The sequence below is a fragment of the Bacillus rossius genome, chromosome 1, assembly GCF_032445375.1.
Source record: "Bacillus rossius redtenbacheri isolate Brsri chromosome 1, Brsri_v3, whole genome shotgun sequence".
In the NCBI taxonomy this organism is placed as follows: domain Eukaryota; kingdom Metazoa; phylum Arthropoda; class Insecta; order Phasmatodea; family Bacillidae; genus Bacillus; species Bacillus rossius.
Genome location: NC_086330.1, coordinates 286,567,507 through 286,589,806, shown reverse-complemented (window position 1 = coordinate 286,589,806; position 22,300 = coordinate 286,567,507). Strand labels below are relative to the sequence as shown.

At 40.8% G+C, this 22,300-nt stretch overlaps 1 protein-coding gene across 1 annotated transcript in view; it reads left to right on the top strand.

The window, feature by feature from the left end:
- The window catches only part of LOC134527556 (uncharacterized), a 101,416-nt gene that overhangs the window by 39,906 nt on the left and 39,210 nt on the right, over positions 1–22,300 (top strand). The window contains exon 5 of the mRNA XM_063360348.1: positions 8,265–8,460. Coding sequence (XP_063216418.1) covers positions 8,265–8,460 — 196 coding nt within the window. The remainder of the gene's footprint in view (positions 1–8,264; positions 8,461–22,300) is intronic.

Below are 22,300 nucleotides of genomic sequence, written 5' to 3'. Positions count from 1 at the left end.
AAAAATTGTCCAACTACGGATGTCCCACTACGGATGTCCCACTACGGATGTCCCACTACGGATGATTTTTTTTCCTAGCCTAAGTTAATTCTAAGTGTGTATGGGAGGGTCCAGGTTAGGGGAGGACCTAAGTGTGTCTCAGGCCGAAGCCTATACACTCTACCATGCGGGTTTTTAACCATGCAGGACAAGGGCGCGTGCATCGTGTGCTTATTGGGGTTTACTGGCCAGCCATGGCTGCGATTGGCGCCATAACTGACGCTTCATTGGTCGCCTAGCTTAAAGCTAGCTAATGTGACCCAGGTAAAACCTGCATAGACACAGGGAAAACCCTGGGCCGGGTCATGCGGGGATCAATTATCATGCATTATGCAAGCAGGTAACTACTGGACAAGAGGGAAGAAGGGTCCAGGTAAGAAGAGTTGGAGGGGCTGAACAATCAACCATGCTGGAGTTGGGTGCTTGGGCCTTGCGGCCCGCATTTAAAGTTGGGAACTCCTGGGTTATTATAAACCAGGGGCGGGCGACTTCACTCGTCAGCCCAGCCCAGCTGACCAGGCAGCCACAGTTAAAACAGAAGTGGGCAGACGAGCCAGTAAACCGGCTCGAACTGCGGGCGCACGGAGCGAAAGGCAGCCTGACGTTGCGCCATCTTTATCTTCCTTCTTCAGGTTAACAGCAGTGTACCTTTCAAGCCAGGGTGGGGGGAGGGAACCAACATCGCCCCCCAAAATCCCCGAGACTGTTGAAGGTCGCGCCGCTCGAGGCTACTACTGCCAGACCTACAGTAGCCCCAGCTGAAGGTCCCTGATGTCTTCCTTCAGAGTTCCGATGCATTTCAGTTCCGTTGCGCGCGCAGCAGTCCACATCTCCGCAAGTTCCAGCCCGCAGTTCGTCTACACTTCGCTACTATGGCACATCGAGCTCCCCTGCGGTGCCTTCGCCGACGAAGCTGCTTCCTGCCACGCGCCGAGCTACATTCAGGCTACCTTTCACCCCGATAGCCGTAATAACGACTCCACAGGCCGGCCATTGGTCCGCGGACTGCTATTGGTTATTCACAGCCACCCCAGCGAGATTACGGATGTGTTTACGCATGCGTGGCATCTCTCTGGTATGTTGCGGACGGTACAGAGAACTCGGCCGACACGTGGCGGCGTACTGCTCAGGTGTCACCCCGCCATGCTGAAGGGATAGGCGGGTCGCGCCGGTTGGATCTCGCCTGCGCATGTCGCCACACACGGCTAGGGGCAGACGACAACATAGCGGGGTTCGAGGTTATTGTTGTGCACCGCGCCACGGGAGTATATTCGCAAGGAAATGGCGTTCTTACAAGTACGTATTATTTTAATTACTAGTGTAAATCAGTAAGTATATTTAAACAGTGTTGTATGAGTATTGTTTTAGCTGTGTAACTAAATATTTATTGCTGGTATACTTTTCACGCTTTAGTTTGACGTTGGTAATTATTTGCCATGAGTTATTATTTGATCAACTAAATCACACACCGTATTATAATTATGAGTCCACGAGCGTGTAAATATTTCGAGTCCAACAGAGAATATGCTAGTTAAAAGAAATTCAAACAGATATCGTGCGTGGAATATTATTAATTTATAACATCTGAAACAATTATTTTAATATGGCCTCGTGACCGTGCGGTTATCATGGCTGACATCCTAATCAAAGGTTGTCGGTTAGAATCCCGGCAGCTGCGAATTTTTTTTGTACTTGTGAAAATAAATACGGCGCACGCAACATTTCAAAAGTAATGAATATATTTAAATTAATGAATGCAAATAAAAGTAAATTTATTAATTAAATTGTACATTTCATTTGACTCCTTCTTTGTATCCATACAAAATAGTGATAATTCAATAAAAATGATTAAATTTTATTCATAAAAGTATGCAGAGGTAGATTTTATCATACAAAAGATAGAAAAATTTAAAAAAAAAATGCTTCCTCGCAGAATATAATATTTTTAATGCCTACATGGTTTGGCTGCAAAAAGCTATTACGGCTCAGTCTCAGGCCGAATATGATATTTCCTTTTCTTCTGGATCAATAATTTAATTAATGTTTTGCTATGACGTTGTCATGTTAAACTGTCGTCCGTAAACCGACTTTACAGACAACCAATTTTTTAAACTATTTTTTTCACACACCTAGTCACCAACTCAAATCATCTTCGGATTGTCGCTCTGGAAGGGGGCCGCCCACCCGTCAGTGATAGTTCAAAACCCAAGTGCAAGTTGAGTTGGTCCGCTGTTCCGCCGAGGAGTGGAGTGTGTTTGCTGCCGGCGCGTCACGAGCCCGTCCTCCTTATCTGCGGCCGCTTCGTTGTCGGGGAGGCGGAGATAAAAGGTTTCCAGAACGCAGCCCTGCACGGCGAAGGCGCCTAGCATCCACCCGTGTGCGGATATATCCAGCGGTTAATAACGTGAGTTGTGTTTAAACATTATCAGCAGGGGCAGGCATTTTTCGCGAAAACAACCTGAACGCCTATTAGACTGCGACAAGTTATACTCGCACCAGCAGTTTCTTCCTTGTAAGTGTTGGCCGTCTGCGAGAGAAGTCGTTGACTTACTTGACCGAGCCACTCAGGATGCGTTTGCTGCCGCACTGAACACTGTGATTGGTGTTTCAACAATCGACATGTAGCTGAAAGAAACTCTCGAAACACACCCAATGCTACAGTGATTTACTTTAAGCTATTCTCGGAATCTATATTCGTGAAATATGCATGCCCCTAATTATTAAGTAACGGGTTTATCTGACTGACCTCAGGGTAAATTTCGAAGTCATAGGTGTGCATAACCAATGTTTGCTTTCCCATTGGTTTATTTCTCAGCATGAACAACTCTAGCCTTGTTAATTGGCACTACCTGATCCGCGTACTTCTCTCCTAGCTTAGCATCGTTGGCTCGCGGTCGTAGAGAGGCGTGTCCAAATAACTGTGGTCCAATCACGAACACAGTGCGAGAGTGTGAAGGTTTACATTCTAACTTGCAACTAAATGATTACCTGAAATTTCCGTATCTATAATTACTAGATATCGGAAAATTTGATGAAATTATTTCGCGAGGGGATATAATTCAAATGTTTATATCTCTGTCTTCAGCTATTAGCACAAAGGTTATGGAGAATAATCTTGGCCATTGGGAAAACTCAACTAAATGATTACCGAATCACAGAGTACTAAGTTAAGACTTCTCACAAGTCGGCAGCCAGTGAACAGATGACTTTTACCCGCGTATACAAAGGGTTGTGGAGTAAATCCTAGAGGTAATAAAAAAACGCTAAATTTTTCCAGCCCCTATACATTATCCATCCATGTGCGTAGGAACGTGTGTATGTGTGTATATATATATTAATATATTAATATATTATATTAATATATTATATTAATATATTAATATATTTTATTTATATATTAATATATATTATATTAATATATTAATATATATATATTAACTTCACAACATTATTTCGATACTTGTGTGTTAAAACACTAACATCGCCCATGATCCGTGATTGGTCGAGTTTATGTGAGCAACTCGCCCGCTATCGGCACACTAATCATCGTTTTCACAGAAATCTACACATAAACTCTATTTCACAACAAGAGGTAGTGGGCGGCACTCCGCAGCCTGGAACTCTTCGCGGGCCCGCGGTTCGATGCTGGGTTCTGGCATCCGGACCACGAGGTCCGCAGTAGCTATGATAATACAGTTTGCGGCACACTGTGTCGCAGTGTTGTCTGACTAAGCAAACAGTCTGAGCAGAGCACTAATCTCAGATCTTCGGTGTGGCAGCAAACGCATTCTGGATGGCCGCAGACGGCAGATCACAAGGCAGAAAACCATGGCGCTGGCGTAACTTATTGCAGCATAACGAGCCTTCTGATTTTTGATGTGTAACATCTTAGTGCTCCGTACACGGCACTTTTAATGTGTATATATTTAGCTCCCGGTAAATGGTATTTGGTAGAAGTAATTTAGTGAACGGAAATGTTTAACCACGAAGCTGCCATCATAGCAGATGGCGGGATCCAATGTTCACAAAGCCAATGAAAAACTTTATAGTATCAGCTGTTTGACGAATTTTAAAAGAATGATCAGTATTTAAACAAAATTCCATGTTGAAATCGACCTCAAAACCGAGATTTCATGTTTTGTTCAAGTCTTTTACACTTTTAACAGAACCGTTTCGCTACACAGTTTAAAATTTCGGTCTTCTTATAAAATTATTCTATAGTCGACGTAAGTGCCCGACAGCGAATTCTAGAGGCGGGTGCGGAAACTACATATGATTCGCGTCCAGAAATGTAATTTAAACAGAATTTTCGTATAATTATCATGTTCGGTGTTATTTTGAAGAATTCTGCGTTAAATTTTGGATCCGATTTTCGTATTATAAGTGTATTTGCAACATTAGAATTTGCTCGTTTCCGAGGTAAGATGTTACACATTACTGGCGAGTAATGAAAGATTCGCTCACATTTTTCTTTTTACACAATAACCTGCCCTACGTTTAAGCAGAGACTGGAAATATTTGCGGGTTCAATGAACTCCAGCATAGACTGCGAGTATTCTGAGCGCTCAGGCAAACGTAATCTTGTTTATTCGCTGCTGACACTTCTGACGTCTCAGCTGGGCAGCCTGCGATTCGACTCTTCTTGGTTTTAATGTTTCTCATTGGCCGCGATTTCAGGAGGTAAACTGTGGTCCAATAGTATAACAGCACATAGATATAGGTATTTATATCTTAGTCTAACATGAATTCATTCTTTGAATATTTCCAGTCTTAAGTTACGCCTTGAAATAGATGTAATGATATTAGTAACTTTCAATATAGGGACATCAATTATCTGGGTCGAAGGTACCATGCATTTGGAACCACGGTTATTTCGCGGATTCATTTCACTCCAGGCTAGACTCAACTTGCCTATACACAATAAAACTTTTTTAGACTTCTTTTTTTGGTCGCTAACATCATTTACACGTCATTGGGTAGCCACATCTTCTCCTTGTATATAACTGGCTCAGGGTCGACCAGAGCACTGTAGTCCAATCATCGTGAAGCATATGTATATGTGTTTCAAGTCTACTTTGCAGCCAGATGAACCCGCGGAATTATCGTGGCTCCACAAATAGGGCGTTTGCAGCGTGACTCCTCGGTGTGTTTATGGTATGTTATAGGGTTTGCATAGTCATGTAGATGTCATTGGGACACAGCTTCCTGAAAAAATTCTGGTTTTCCATATTTTACGTTATAGTACAGATTAGTAGAGATAAGGAATTTTGCGTATGCATTAAGTCACAAGTTAGAATGCAGCCTTCACTCTCGCACCGTGTTAATTATTGGACCGCTGTTATTTAGATACGCCCCTCTACGACCGCGAGCCAATGATGCCTAGCTTGGAGATAAGTAAGCGAATCAGAGAGTGCCGATTAACAAGGATAAAATTATCCACGCTAAGAACTAAACCAATGGGAAAGCAAGAATGTATTGAGCACACCTTTGAATTCTACCCAGAGACTAGACAAATCCGCGGAATTTTCCGGTCTCCAAAGATAAGTTTTGATCATGGTGTTGCAGAACAATGTGGATGATGGAAATTTTTTATGACCAGGCCCTTAATAGCAGGCTTGATCGAGGAAGCAGTTTTACTTTTTTTATGTGTAAACATCTTAGAACTCAGTATATGGCCATTTATAGTAGTAATTTCGTGAATGGAACGGAAGTCGTCAAATGAACTGAAATGCGTAACCACGGTGCTGCATCTGCAAGGTTGTCTCAGAAATCTCTAAAATATGAGAGGCCTACGGGATTCATAGGTGTGTGTGTATTTATATATATATATATGTTTATCTGTGTGCTTGTCTATAACCCTAGCTATTGGGGGTATGTGCGTGTTTATGGTTTTTTGTGTTTCATGATTAATTAATTATTTATAATTATTGCGTGTTGAAGTGTTTTAGCTCCGCTATTGTTGCCAACGATGCTGTTTTGTGTATATTACAAAGATTTACAAGGTTGCATTTAAACATATTTCTTTATTCTACTTTTGTCGCGAGTCAATTAGTTTTTTTTTTTTCGACTCTAGCATTAATTTTCATGTATGAATTTTTTACTGATATCTTACATACTTGTCAATCGATGGCATGAAAACTTCTGAGCATTATATAATTTCACTATACCGAGGTTAGATGTTTACACATATCTGGCCAGTACTGAAAGAAAATGTCACTTTTTTTTCATAGTTTTCTAACAGCTCGAAGATAATTGTACGCGTCCCATACAACTATTACTAAGCCATCGGAAAAATGTCTAGTTCTAGAGCTGACAAAATTCATAATGGATGGATAGATAAGGTCACATATTTATGGTTAAACTATATCTAGACTAGGTATATGTCAAAACAATGTAGCATAATCTGTGTTTCGTGATTGGTTGAGTTCCTTTCAGGTAAACGCCCAATGTCGGCACTCGAATCACAGCGATTGTGTGCGGAAACAAACGCTTCCTAATCGGCCCGGCTAAATAAGGTAATGGCTTCTCTTGCTTACGGCCGTCAATCACAAAACAGAAATTGCTGGCGCAGATATACCGTATTTCAGTCTAGTGTGCGATCAGATTCTTTCGTGATAAATCACTGCGTATACAGATCGAGTAGTACAGAAAACGCTGCCACTTAAAAAGACATGTATGGGAAAAACGAGGCCTTATAGCTTAATTTTAAAGTACATATTACAAAAAGATAGGTTCCACATTGATCTCTTTAATATAATGATTCAGAAAAATTTATCTTCGAAGCATTAAACTTTTTGCTATACTTAAAAACACTTCTTCCTTATTTGGAACATGAATTTTCTCAAAATCTCTGAAAGGCGTTAAAATTCCATGCTGCACTTTTCTCAATCAATGAGGAAGCACATACTACAACAAGATATTAATTATTCCAGATGAAATAATTATTTAACAGTGTAAAAATGTGGATAGGCTTTGTTGGGACACGTGAGAAACCCTGCAACGGAAGTTTTTCGCTCGAATTCATTCTCACTATATGCGCAACTCGGGTATTCCAGTGTTTCAAATTCTATGTTATTTTCGTTACACGTCACTTTTTAAACTGCCATCACGATACATAGAGACCGGAAAAATTCGCGGATCTGTTCCGTATTTGGCTAGAATTAAAAAGTATTATATTTAAACTACTTCCATGATTGGCCCACAATTTATGTGAAAAACTGTAAGCTACTTGGAAACCATCATAAAGAAAGGAATAAATCTCAATTGAACAACTGATGAGCAGGGTACTTTAACCCTAGTGTGCATAGGACATTGGAGCCTGTCGTGGAGGTCATTGAAAACGCGAATTTTTTTTTCAGTCTCTATCGAAATATAAAAAATATTAACGTCAAATTGTTTTTTTCTAATTTGAAGTGCTGCATTAACAGTGAGCCAATAGCAGAATCAGCGCTAAAGTATAATTATTTTAATTTCAGCACGTCACGAAATGAACCCGCGAGTTTTTCCCGGTCAGTGTTTAGGTATGTTGTTGGGTTTAACCGTTTGACGTAGCTGATTTAGGCTTGTTCTCTGTGGGGTTTATGTTTCCAATTTTATTTCTTAATTTGCGTTCTTGGATGTTTTTTTTCCCCATGCCGAACAGTGCAAAACTGCAATTGCGAATGTCTATAGGGGGAGGCATTAGTCACGAAAAAAATTTTGAACGCGTATTAGACTGCAACAAGTTATATACCCGCCCCAGCGTTTTTTTTTTTTTTTTTTTTTTTTTCCTTTGTGATTGGCGGCCGTCTGTGAGAGATGTCGTTGCCTTACTCGACCGAGCGTTTGCTGCCGCACTGAATTACTGTGATTGGTAGAGACCCGGAAAATTCGCGGGTTCATTTCGTGTTATGCTAAAATTCAAATAATTATACCTTAGTGCTGCTTCTGTCATTGGTTCACTGTTAATCTGGAGGACTGAGGGCCAATTAGAGACCCTCACTCACAGAAGTGTCGAATCACCTGCCACCCAGTCGAGACGACTCACAAGTCAGCAGCCAATGAACAGTCGGCATTTGCCCGAGTGTGTAGAGGATGTTGCAGTCCATCCTGGAAGTCATTGAACCCGCAAATTTTCTGGGTCTCTGGTGATTGGTGTCATAACAACCGACACGCAGCTGAAAGATGACGATGCCACGGTGTGTCCTCGCGAAGGGTGTCGAGGACGGTGTGCTGCGGTGTCGCAGGGCCATGTGGGTGCCGTCGGGCCACGGCGGGGTGCCCCCGGGCGCCGTGTGGGCGGGCAAGGACCAGGACGGCGGGGACATCTTCGTGGGGCGCGCCTTCCACGAGGGGGACATGATCCCGGGCAAGGTGGTGCCCGGCCACGGGGGCATGTTCGTGGCGTGGGGCGGCCAGGAGCACAGCAAGTTCGACTACGAGGTGCGTGCCCGCCGGCGTCGCGCCCTACTGCACGCGTGTGCATGGAGTCCGCGCGCGACACGCGGGAAACTTCTTGCCTATCTATAAATATATATACAATTGGATGTTGGTATTATGACGATGACAAACTCGGACACCGTTTGGCCAATGCCAAAGTGTTTTTTTTTTCATGGAGAAGGTTTTAATGCTAATCTTTTTTTTTTGTAACTCGCCGCCAGATGGCGCTGCAGCGCATCAACTTCAAAACCTTTCCACCGATCGCTATGGGTAAGCAGAGAATCATAGGTCATGCAGCTAGTTAAGTAAAGATAGAGATAAATTATTAGTTCTTTTCGATTGAACAAGTGATAATAATTGAGAATTGTAAGGATGCGAGTATAATCCAAAATTTAAAAAAAAATACTCCAATATAATATAAATTACACTTATAATGTCTATATCACAAGTCTATAAACCCTTTTGACATTTCAAATCACAGTTTTCACAAACCAAACAATATATTACTCTTATATAGCTAACCTATCAAGCCTATACATCGTTTTTACATTTTAAATCATAATATTCCCATAAAAATCAATTATACCTCTAAATAAATTAATTGCTCAAATCAATAACTCTTTTCCACATGAATAAACCAAATTTATACTCATTGACTAAAACTAAAGAAACAAGGTACCGTCAATCGTTAGCAGTTATGAAAACTGAGGATTAGATTAACACAAGCAGCGTTACGGAAATTCCGTAGCATCACTACTGCGTCATTTCTACCTCTCACCTGCCATCTCCTTTTCCGGCCGTTATAACTAGCATATAGCATGCTACTCTACGTACCTATCACCTCCCTTCTTTTGCCATCTTCCCAATTCGACCTCTAGTGCATGCGTTAGAATGGCGTCGCCACTGACGCACTCTCCTGCTCTACCGGTTCCCCCACCACGTACCTAACTATTCCCTTCATGCGATCGGAATTTTCGTAACAATCCAAAATTGTAGTCCCCTCAGCAAAAACGTTTCACTTCAAAATTTACAATCCCTCTACAACTGACAAGTCTCAGCTTGTTCAAACTTGACACTGGCTAGCTCAATTGATCAGGCTATCGGGATTTTTACATGAAATATATGTAGCGTCAACATTTTCTGCTATTAAAATTCATTTATTGTTTTTTTATAAAATCTAGTAATTTTTATTGGTTTTTATTAGTTACCGGAAGAAATCACGTAATCATTTGGTGATAGGATAACTTTGAAATAACTATACATTTAAGCTACTTGTGCTATTAGCACACACTTTAAAAGGAATAATTTTGGCCAATGAGAAATCGTTTACTAATGAATTACAGAATTACAGGCTACCCAGTTGGCAGCCAATGAACAGGTCACATTGCCCGAGTGTACAGAGCATTGTGGAATCTACATTAGAGGTAATTGAAAACTCGAATTTTTCGTTCCTTAGCTATCATACACCCAAATGCTTTCTTATAATGCTTGAAGGTGAAAAAATTAAACCTAAGTTTGCCATTTCGGGTACAAGATATTATAGGTTATAAAAATTATTCGTTGTTAACTAGTTTAATTTTAACTTAATTAAGATATAGACTACACGTTCATAGATTTTTGAGAGTAAAATTGTGGCAGTTGTAAACAGAAGTCTTCGGGAATATATTACGTCAGGCAGTATTATGACATAGCAGCCATCTTGAATCCTAAATTTTGTTTTCAGCTGCTATTATATTGGTTTAATTTTTATATGCTAGAATTATAGTAATTGTTTTTTTCTGTGGCGTCCCCCATTTTTTTTAAATTTGTAAATATTTACCTATAAATTTGCGGAAAATTCCAAAAGTTATCAAAAAAGTTTTTAATTTACTGGTTGATACAAAATATTTCTGTCTGCGGCTTGATACCAGGCAGTACAGAGTTAATTAAATGTATTATATTAAACAGTCTAAGATTAAGGATTCAACAACTAAAAACCTCAATATTACATGGAACAGCAGGACAGATGAGAAATGAGTTAGCACACACCAAGTGCCAGTGACTCATGTGGTAAGGGCCACGTGTTCGATACCCCCCTGCCAAATTTATATTTTATGTTTGCCTTACGTAGAAAATAACTTCCAATACATGTGTAATTAAAAGTAATAATATACCTAATTTCGAGCATGTTAACTACAGGTTTTAAAAAATTCAAGGCTAGAGGCAGGCGCCTCGTTGCCTTAAATACTTTGACCTCGCGCATGGGGAGGGATTCGCAAGCTTGCAGAAGCATCTGGGAGCCATAGCGACTAGTGCTCGATCGAGGCACACAGGCCGTCGCTTCCCGGCCATAATGCCAATACGTAAAAACATGGTTGTAATCATAACCCAGTACATGTCAAATACATGTTGGAGTCGCTTCAAAGTTCGAAAAATGGAACGAGAGAAGAACACTAGCCTACCATAGTAACATTTGCACCACAGAAAATATTTTTAGTGCATATACCAGAGTCGAACCCAGGCCATATGCCACAAAAAATAAACCGTTACGAATACGATGGGTGACCCAAAATAATGAACTGAGAGTGCTCTGCCATTCGTAGATGTAGTAGAGAGTTCTCCCGCTAGATGGGGTTAGTAGATACCTTCACTAAAAACCTGCCCAGATGGCATCAGTTCGTAGGTTAATGTTTGATTGCAGTTTTTTTTTAAACTGTTCTCGTGTGCCGTCTGCGAAATCGCTATGGCAGAATAAAAATAACAATGAGTGTGTATGAAATTTGGTTTCCTGCTTCAAAAATTTGCAACAGAATCTTACAAAATGCACGACATGCTTTCAAGAAGGATGCTATGAACCACGCACAAGTTTTCGAGTGGTTTGGCCACTTTAAACGTGGCGAGATGAATGTTGAAAACCATGCTCAGTTTGGGCGCCCTTAAACATCTTGAAACGATGAAAACATTGAAACTATCCGCTAAAAAACAGCGAGAATCATAGTTTCATGATCGATGAAATTTCAGAAGAGACAGGAGTGAGTGTAGTTTGTGCCAGCGGATTTCGACTGAGGATTTGCAAATGAGATGTGTTGCCACTAAATTTGTCCCTCACCTTCTCAAACAGGATAGTAGTATAGGATAGGGGCTCCTGGCACACGGGTTCTGGGTGTGGTGCCGGTGCCGGTGTCCGCCATATTGGATTGTGACGTCACGGCGGCCATCTTGGATGGTTGTGACCTTGACCTTTGACCTTGACCTTGAATTTGATCCTCAAAATGTGTCAAAATCCGCCAAAATTGGGCAAAATTTGCCCAAAATTCCTCAAAAATCGCCAAAATTTCAATTTCTGTGAAAAAAAATTCCGCCAAAAAATCTCAAAAAATTCCACAATTCAAAAATTCCCGTTTTCGAGAGAAAAATTCCCGTTTCGAGGGAAAATTTCCCGTTTTTAGTCCTTAAAAATCCCAGCGGCTAGAAATGTCCATATGTAGGCTTAAGCATCCATGTCTACAGCCTACGATAAGCCTCTGACGTCATCATGGATTATGACGTCACCGTTGCAATTTCCGTTACGGCCGCCATCTTTAACTTTTTTATTTATTATCCGATTTTAATGAAATTTTTTTTTAAAATTATAAAAATATTCATTTAATAAAATTTCAATAAATTTTTTTTAAAAATCATACATTAACGACACGGAGCTCGGAGTCCTCGGTTCAAACCCGACGAGTGCAAAAAAAATAAAAATGGCGACCGATCCTTCCCCCCGCGGTGGCTGTAGGCATACTGACTCCCACCACTTTTTTTCAAAGCATATATATCGTCAGGTAGTATGACGTCATGTCTGCCATCTTGTCCTCGTCTGCTGGAAGCCATCATCAGTGTATCGTCGGCGAGAGTGCGCTGACGCCATGTTAGTTTAATTCTTATCCGCCAGAGTGCAGTAATCATTTATTATTGCTGTGACACCCGACATCTTGTCATTTGGCCGCCATCTTGAAAATCCGTAATTATTTATCTAGAAATTCGGGAAAAATTCCAAAATTCATTAAATAAATTTGTAATCTATATACTGATTGATTAGGTCGACTAAGGTCCTTGGTACGATCTAGGACGATGCAAAAAAAAGGAAATATAACATCAATTTAACATAATAGTAACAGGTTCGAAAATAAAAACACTGCAAGTTCTTTTACAAACATAATATTTATTACATAATTTCTATTTTACTACAGGATCACCTGCGAAGGTTAGCAATCTTACAAACATTTAGGTCCGCATAGGCGTGAAATGACTAATTCTTAGCTCCAATCGGTTTATACAAGACAGAGTCCAGCCAGATCCTTTACAGACATAGTCCTCCTCTTCTTGACAGAGTTTCTGGATACCTTGTTTAACAGTTTGCTTGATATCGTTAGAACTGTAAATTACTGCAGCCGATGTCTTGAATGCACACTTCTTCACTTTGTCATCGAACGGATAAGGCTTTCCATATATACAGTCCAACCACAAGTTATATTTCAAAGGTCCGTTTGTTGCTACGTCATCAGTAAGCTGATTGATTATGTCCTGTCTGATATCATCAAGAAAATTACAAATGTCCTTTGACTCACTTAACGTACTTGGATAATAGTAGTCTTTCAATGTTCCACGAAATGCAGACTGCGCCAAGTAGAAGCCATTATCGTTCACTTGTAATGCTCCGATCACAGTCTTATGTTTATTTTCATGTTCAGATGCCACAGCAATCGGTTGCTGCACATCAGTTTTTTTACTTGTACGCTCACGAGTCACCAATCTAAACTCAGGAGTCGTAATTGCTGCAGGTAGTTCAGCAGTAGGCGCACTGACTTCACCTTTACAGTTTATCGAATGTTGGCGCAAATTATCAATTCGAGTAAACCATTTATGACACTCGTCACAGCGAAACTTCATGCGAGAAGGATTCTTCGTACATTTACTCCTCTCATGTCTCCGTACATCATGTGCAAATGCAAACGTCATGTCTCAGTAGCCACAAGGATGCCTAGTTGAAGACAAACCCGAACCAGATGTCGCTGTTACTGCAACTGAATCATTTCCAGGCATACTCTTATGCACATCAATGCATCGTTGTTGTATAGAAACCTTTACTTTCTGCCGCACTGCAGGTCCTTTACATGTCTCCAAGTGATGCTTCAAATTAGCATTTCTTGTAAATTGCTTGCGACACTTAATACAACCAAACATTTTACGATAAGGGTTCTTGGCACATTCTCTCTTCTCGTGTCGACGAGCATTGCTGATGTTTGAGAAAATCTTGTCACAGTAACGACATCGATGTTCGTTAGTTGACGATTCGCCATCCATTGAAGTCTCCATCGAGGGCGAAACAGCGTTCGTCGAGGTTTCCTGTACAGTCAGCACTACCGACATTAAAGTCTCTTCTGCTGGTGGTATCACATCTGTTGAAATCCCCTCCAATGTTGACGTCATCGTTACCAACGGGATCTGCTCCTTCTCCGTCGTAGCTGACGATAAGGTTCCCGTAGTCGATGGTACAACCTCCGAGTTCAACGTTAAAGACGGTAAAGATGCCATCGAGTTCGCAAGAACAGGTAATTACGCGATTTATGCACCAGATTAAACAATCTAGGTGATCCTTACACCGCCGTCGTCAGAAACAAACTGAGCGTCCTGCTGTCTAGGACGCGCTTATATACATGCACCGGATGGAATAATACGCTAGTCAAATCAAGAACAATTTATTATAATACTAGAGTCAAAACAACATTAAAAAAATAGAAGCACCATCAAAAAAAAAAGGAAGCACACTTGGAAGCACCGACAACGAAAAGGCAGCACATTTGGAAGCACCGACAACGAAAAAGGCAGCACCATCATCGAAAAGACCGCACATTTGTCATTGGCTCCAATATTCATTGGCTCCAATATTCATTGGTTCCATCAGTCTATTGATTCTATCAGTCTAGTGACTCCAACAGTCATTGACACCAACGGCCTTTTTCTTCATCAGATCCAATGATATTTGGCTAGAATGCTACGAGTCTAAGAGACCATGAGACTACAATTCTACGAGTGTACAAGACTCCTCCAACTACCTTCAAGTGTATAAAGCTCCAAATGCTCCAACAGCTCCAACACGCAATGTACGCGCAATACATGCAATTTACACGCAATAAATGTAATGATTACACAGTACACACACACAGGAAACGGAACGTACACACAGTACACACAGGAAACGGAACGTACACACAGTACACACAGGAAATGGAACGTACACACTGTACACACACAGGGAACGGAACGTACACACAGTACACACAGGAAACGGAACGTACACACAGTACACACACAGGAAACGGAACGTACACACAGTACACACAGGGAACGGAACGTACACACAGTACACACAGGAAATGGAACGTACACACAGTACACACACAGGGAACGGAACGTACACACAGTACACACAGGAAACGGAACGTACACACAGTACACACAGGGAACGGAACGTACACACAGTACACACAGGAAACGGAACGTACACACAGTACACACAGGAAACGGAACGTACACACAGTACACACAGGAAACGGAACGAACACGTAATATTCACGCAATTGACACACAATACACGCAGAGTACACGCAATTTACGCAAAGTACACCCAATGTACGCAATGTACGCAATATATATGTAATGTACACACAATGACTACGCTTCGTTCGCGCAGGACAAGCATTTAATGAAAACGAAGCACGTTTGGACGGAAATTCTATAAAACGAAAGCTCATTTAACGAAAAGGAGGCGCATTCTCTCGTTCATTCAACTTGGTAGGATACGATCTTCAATGATAAGTTAGGATATAATCTCTCCAACAGTCTATGAATCCAACAGTTTATATTTCCATTAGCCATCGACTCCAACAGTCATTGACTCCAACAGTCATTGGCTCCAACAGTCATTGCCTCCAACAGACATTGTCTCCAACGGCCTTTTGGTTCATCAGCTCCAATGATATTTGGTTAGAATGCTACGACTCTAAGAGACTATGAGACTACAATTCTACGAGTGTACAAGACTCCTCCAACTACCTTCAAGCGTACAAAGCTCCAACTACTTCAGCAGCATTATGTTATAATAGTACAAGGCTACTTGACTACGAAGCTACACATCTACAAGGCTCCAATTATCACATCTGTCTTCGTCAGCATTTTCTCTTTTGCTCCCACTGCTCCAACAGCATTATGTTATATGATTCCATGGATACTTTGTTACATAGCTACAGGTCTACGAGGTTCCAATGCATCATGTTTACGAAGCTTCCAGAACACAGGGTTACGAGACTGCGAGGCTACAGGACTACGAAGCTTCCAGGACACGAGGCTACATGGCTACGAGACTACATGACTCTAACTGATTACAATAGCACCACTCAGTGGTGAGAGTTAGGTTATCTCATGCAAAAGTACTTTATGCATGTAGTTCTGCTTTTCAACAACAGATGTCGCCACATGTTGCTTGCAGGTAAATAATATTTAGTTCTTTTATGCGGGATGCGGGATGCTCACTAACGATCGCAAAAGAAGGATGGCTTCGCTAGACTCCAAGGAAAAGGAAGTTCGTCTTACATGTTGGTGCTCCACAGATGTCTCATGGCGTAATATTAATTTGACTGAGTAATGATATTTGTCAATTCCACCTGATAAAAATATTGCAAGTTTTGATTTAGTAGCAGAAATTATCGAATTAAATGTAACTCCAATTAAAATGACATGTCTCAATAGACAAAAAAAAATCCATGCAGAGAGTGGTTCCTCAGAATAGTCAGAAACACTTGAAGAAACCACAGGAGTGATTGCAAGAACACGGGAAAAACCATCAAATTATTGACATTAATAATCAGGAGCACACGGAGAAAACCATCATATTATTGGCAAGAATAATCAGGAGCACACGGAGAAAACCATCATAATATTGGCAAGAATAATCAGGAGCACACGGAGAAAACCATCATAATATTGACCAGATTAATCAGAAGTACTCGGAGAAAACCACCACATGTTTTCCTTGATATCATAAAATTACAGGGAAAAAAATATTTAAAAAAAAATAAAAATAAATTAATAAAAAAATAAAAAAAAATAAAAAAATGCATAAATTTCTGGCTTGTACAAGAACTCTATCTTTGCTCAACAATGATAAGTTTACAAGCTAGCAGAAACTGTTTATGCATTTTTTTTATTTTTTTTATTTTTTTATTAATTTATTTTTATTTTTTTTTAAATATATTTTTCCCTGTAATTTTATGATATCAAGGAAAACATGTGGTGGTTTTCTCCGAGTACTTCTGATTAATCTGGTCAATATTATGATGGTTTTCTCCGTGTGCTCCTGATTATTCTTGCCAATATTATGATGGTTTTCTCCGTGTGCTCCTGATTATTCTTGCCAATAATATGATGGTTTTCTCCGTGTGCTCCTGATTATTAATGTCAATAATTTGATGGTTTTTCCCGTGTTCTTGCAATCACTCCTGTGGTTTCTTCAAGTGTTTCTGACTATTCTGAGGAACCACTCTCTGCATGGATTTTTTTTTGTCTATTGAGACATGTCATTTTAATTGGAGTTACATTTAATTCGATAATTTCTGCTACTAAATCAAAACTTGCAATATTTTTATCAGGTGGAATTGACAAATATCATTACTCAGTCAAATTAATATTACGCCATGAGACATCTGTGGAGCACCAACATGTAAGACGAACTTCCTTTTCCTTGGAGTCTAGCGAAGCCATCCTTCTTTTGCGATCGTTAGTGAGCATCCCGCATCCCGCATAAAAGAACTAAATATTATTTACCTGCAAGCAACATGTGGCGACATCTGTTGTTGAAAAGCAGAACTACATGCATAAAGTACTTTTGCATGAGATAACCTAACTCTCACCACTGAGTGGTGCTATTGTAATCAGTTAGAGTCATGTAGTCTCGTAGCCATGTAGCCTCGTGTCCTGGAAGCTTCGTAGTCCTGTAGCCTCGCAGTCTCGTAACCCTGTGTTCTGGAAGCTTCGTAAACATGATGCATTGGAACCTCGTAGACCTGTAGCTATGTAACAAAGTATCCATGGAATCATATAACATAATGCTGTTGGAGCAGTGGGAGCAAAAGAGAAAATGCTGACGAAGACAGATGTGATAATTGGAGCCTTGTAGATGTGTAGCTTCGTAGTCAAGTAGCCTTGTACTATTATAACATAATGCTGCTGTAGCAGTTGGAGCCAAAGAGAAAATTCAGCCGAAGACAGATACCGTAATTGGAGCCATGTAGACTTGTAGCTTCGTAGTCAAGTAGCCTTGTACTATTATAACATAATCGAGGTGCAGATCGAAGAGATGCTGGCGGGCAGAGTTGGAGTCAAAGAGAAAATTCAGACGAAGACAGATGCCGCAATTGGAGCCATGTAGACTTGTAGCTTCGTAGTCAAGTAGCCATGTACTATTATAACATAATGCTGCTGAAGTAGTTGGAGCTTTGTACGCTTGAAGGTAGTTGGAGGAGTCTTGTACACTCGTAGAATTGTAGTCTCATAGTCTCTTAGAGTCGTAGCATTCTAACCAAATATCATTGGAGCTGATAAACCAAAAGGCCGTTGGAGACAATGTCTGTTGGAGGCAATGACTGTTGGAGCCAATGACTGTTGGAGTCAATGACTGTTGGAGTCGATGGCTAATGGAAATATAAACTGTTGGATTCATAGACTGTTGGAGAGATTATATCCTAACTTATCATTGAAGATCGTATCCTACCAAGTTGAATGAACGAGAGAATGCGCCTCCTTTTCGTTAAATGAGCTTTCGTTTTATAGAATTTCCGTCCAAACGTGCTTCGTTTTCATTAAATGCTTGTCCTGCGCGAACAAAGCGTAGTCATTGTGTGTACATTACATATATATTGCGTACATTGCGTACATTGGGTGTACTTTGCGTAAATTGCGTGTACTCTGCGTGTACTGTGTGTCAATTGCGTGAATATTACGTGTTCGTTCCGTTTCCTGTGTGTACTGTGTGTACGTTCCGTTTCCTGTGTGTACTGTGTGTACGTTCCGTTTCCTGTGTGTACTGTGTGTACGTTCCGTTCCCTGTGTGTACTGTGTGTACGTTCCGTTTCCTGTGTGTACTGTGTGTACGTTCCGTTCCCTGTGTGTGTACTGTGTGTACGTTCCATTTCCTGTGTGTACTGTGTGTACGTTCCGTTTCCTGTGTGTACTGTGTGTACGTTCCGTTTCCTGTGTGTGTACTGTGTGTACGTTCCGTTTCCTGTGTGTACTGTGTGTACGTTCCGTTCCCTGTGTGTGTACAGTGTGTACGTTCCATTTCCTGTGTGTACTGTGTGTACGTTCCGTTTCCTGTGTGTACTGTGTGTACGTTCCGTTTCCTGTGTGTGTGTACTGTGTAATCATTACATTTATTGCGTGTAAATTGCATGTATTGCGCGTACATTGCGTGTTGGAGCTGTTGGAGCATTTGGAGCTTTATACACTTGAAGGTAGTTGGAGGAGTCTTGTACACTCGTAGAATTGTAGTCTCATGGTCTCTTAGACTCGTAGCATTCTAGCCAAATATCATTGGATCTGATGAAGAAAAAGGCCGTTGGTGTCAATGACTGTTGGAGTCACTAGACTGATAGAATCAATAGACTGATGGAACCAATGAATATTGGAGCCAATGAATATTGGAGCCAATGACAAATGTGCGGTCTTTTCGATGATGGTGCTGCCTTTTTCGTTGTCGGTGCTTCCAAATGTGCTGCCTTTTCGTTGTCGGTGCTTCCAAGTGTGCTTCCTTTTTTTTTGATGGTGCTTTTTTTTTTTTAATATTGTTTTGACTCTAGTATTATAATAAATTGTTCTTGATTTGACTAGCGTATTATTCCATCCGGTGCATGTATATAAGCGCGTCCTAGACAGCAGGACGCTCAGTTTGTTTCTGACGACGGCGGTGTAAGGATCACCTAGATTGTTTAATCTGGTGCATAAATCGCGTAATTACCTGTTCTTGCGAACTCGATGGCATCTTTACCGTCTTTAACGTTGAACTCGGAGGTTGTACCATCGGCTACGGGAACCTTATCGACAGCTACGACGGAGAAGGAGCAGATCCCGTTGGTAACGATGACGTCAACATTGGAGGGGATTTCAACAGATGTGATACCACCAGCAGAAGAGACTTTAATGTCGGTAGTGCTGACTGTACAGGAAACCTCGACGAACGCTGTTTCGCCCTCGATGGAGACTTCAATGGATGGCGAATCGTCAACTAACGAACATCGATGTCGTTACTGTGACAAGATTTTCTCAAACATCAGCAATGCTCGTCGACACGAGAAGAGAGAATGTGCCAAGAACCCTTATCGTAAAATGTTTGGTTGTATTAAGTGTCGCAAGCAATTTACAAGAAATGCTAATTTGAAGCATCACTTGGAGACATGTAAAGGACCTGCAGTGCGGCAGAAAGTAAAGGTTTCTATACAACAACGATGCATTGATGTGCATAAGAGTATGCCTGGAAATGATTCAGTTGCAGTAACAGCGACATCTGGTTCGGGTTTGTCTTCAACTAGGCATCCTTGTGGCTACTGCGACATGACGTTTGCATTTGCACATGATGTACGGAGACATGAGAGGAGTAAATGTACGAAGAATCCTTCTCGCATGAAGTTTCGCTGTGACGAGTGTCATAAATGGTTTACTCGAATTGATAATTTGCGCCAACATTCGATAAACTGTAAAGGTGAAGTCAGTGCGCCTACTGCTGAACTACCTGCAGCAATTACGACTCCTGAGTTTAGATTGGTGACTCGTGAGCGTACAAGTAAAAAAACTGATGTGCAGCAACCGATTGCTGTGGCATCTGAACATGAAAATAAACATAAGACTGTGATCGGAGCATTACAAGTGAACGATAATGGCTTCTACTTGGCGCAGTCTGCATTTCGTGGAACATTGAAAGACTACTATTATCCAAGTACGTTAAGTGAGTCAAAGGACATTTGTAATTTTCTTGATGATATCAGACAGGACATAATCAATCAGCTTACTGATGACGTAGCAACAAACGGACCTTTGAAATATAACTTGTGGTTGGACTGTATATATGGAAAGCCTTATCCGTTCGATGACAAAGTGAAGAAGTGTGCATTCAAGACATCGGCTGCAGTAATTTACAGTTCTAACGATATCAAGCAAACTGTTAAACAAGGTATCCAGAAACTCTGTCAAGAAGAGGAGGACTATGTCTGTAAAGGATCTGGCTGGACTCTGTCTTGTATAAACCGATTGGAGCTAAGAATTAGTCATTTCACGCCTATGCGGACCTAAATGTTTGTAAGATTGCTAACCTTCGCAGGTGATCCTGTAGTAAAATAGAAATTATGTAATAAATATTATGTTTGTAAAAGAACTTGCAGTGTTTTTATTTTCGAACCTGTTACTATTATGTTGAATTGATGTTATATTTCCTTTTTTTTGCATCGTCCTAGATCGTACCAAGGACCTTAGTCGACCTAATCAATCAGTATATAGATTACAAATTTATTTAATGAATTTTGGAATTTTTCCCGAATTTCTAGCTAAATAATTACGGATTTTCAAGATGGCGGCCAAATGACAAGATGTCGGGTGTCACAGCAATAATAAATGATTACTGCACTCTAGCGGATAAGAATTAAACTAACATGGCGTCAGCGCACTCTCGCCGACGATACACTGATGATGGCTTCCAGCAGACGAGGACAAGATGGCAGACATGACGTCATACTACCTGACGATATATATGCTTTGAAAAAAAGTGGTGGGAGTCAGTATGCCTACAGCCACCGCGGGGGGAAGGATTGGTCGCCATTTTTATTTTTTTTGCACTCGTCGGGTTTGAACCGAGGACTCCGAGCTCCGTGTCGTTAATGTATGATTTTTAAAAAAAAATTATTGAAATTTTATTAAATGAATATTTTTATAATTTTAAAAAAAAATTTCATTAAAATCGGATAATAAATAAAAAAGTTAAAGATGGCGGCCGTAACGGAAATTGCAACGGTGACGTCATAATCCATGATGACGTCAGAGGCTTATCGTAGGCTGTAGACATGGATGCTTAAGCCTACATATGGACATTTCTAGCCGCTGGGATTTTTAAGGACTAAAAACGGGAAATTTTCCCTCGAAACGGGAATTTTTCTCTCGAAAACGGGAATTTTTGAATTGTGGAATTTTTTGAGATTTTTTGGCGGAATTTTTTTTCACAGAAATTGAAATTTTGGCGATGTTTGAGGAATTTTGGGCAAATTTTGCCCAATTTTGGCGGATTTTGACACATTTTGAGGATCAAATTCAAGGTCAAGGTCAAAGGTCAAGGTCACAACCATCCAAGATGGCCGCCGTGACGTCACAATCCAATATGGCGGACACCGGCACCGGCACCACACCCAGAACCCGTGTGCCAGGAGCCCCTATCCTATACTACTCAGGATCAAGAAAACATTCGATTGAATTTGAGCCAGGACTTGAAAAAAGATATTGAAAGTGATACAAACGTTTTGACCAAAGTCGTTACAGGTAATGAGAGTTGGTGTTATGGGTATGACCCAGAAACCAAGCAAGCATCAAGCCATTGGAAGACTCCAAACTACCCCAGACCACAAAATGCAAGACAAGTGAGGTCGAATTCTAAGACGATGATCATTGACATTTTTTTAATGTACGTGGAATCGTACACCGGAAAATGTTTTCACCTGGCCAGACTGTTAACCAGCGATTTATTTTGAAGTTTTTAGACGTCTGCTAGAGGATGTGTGAAGGAAACGTC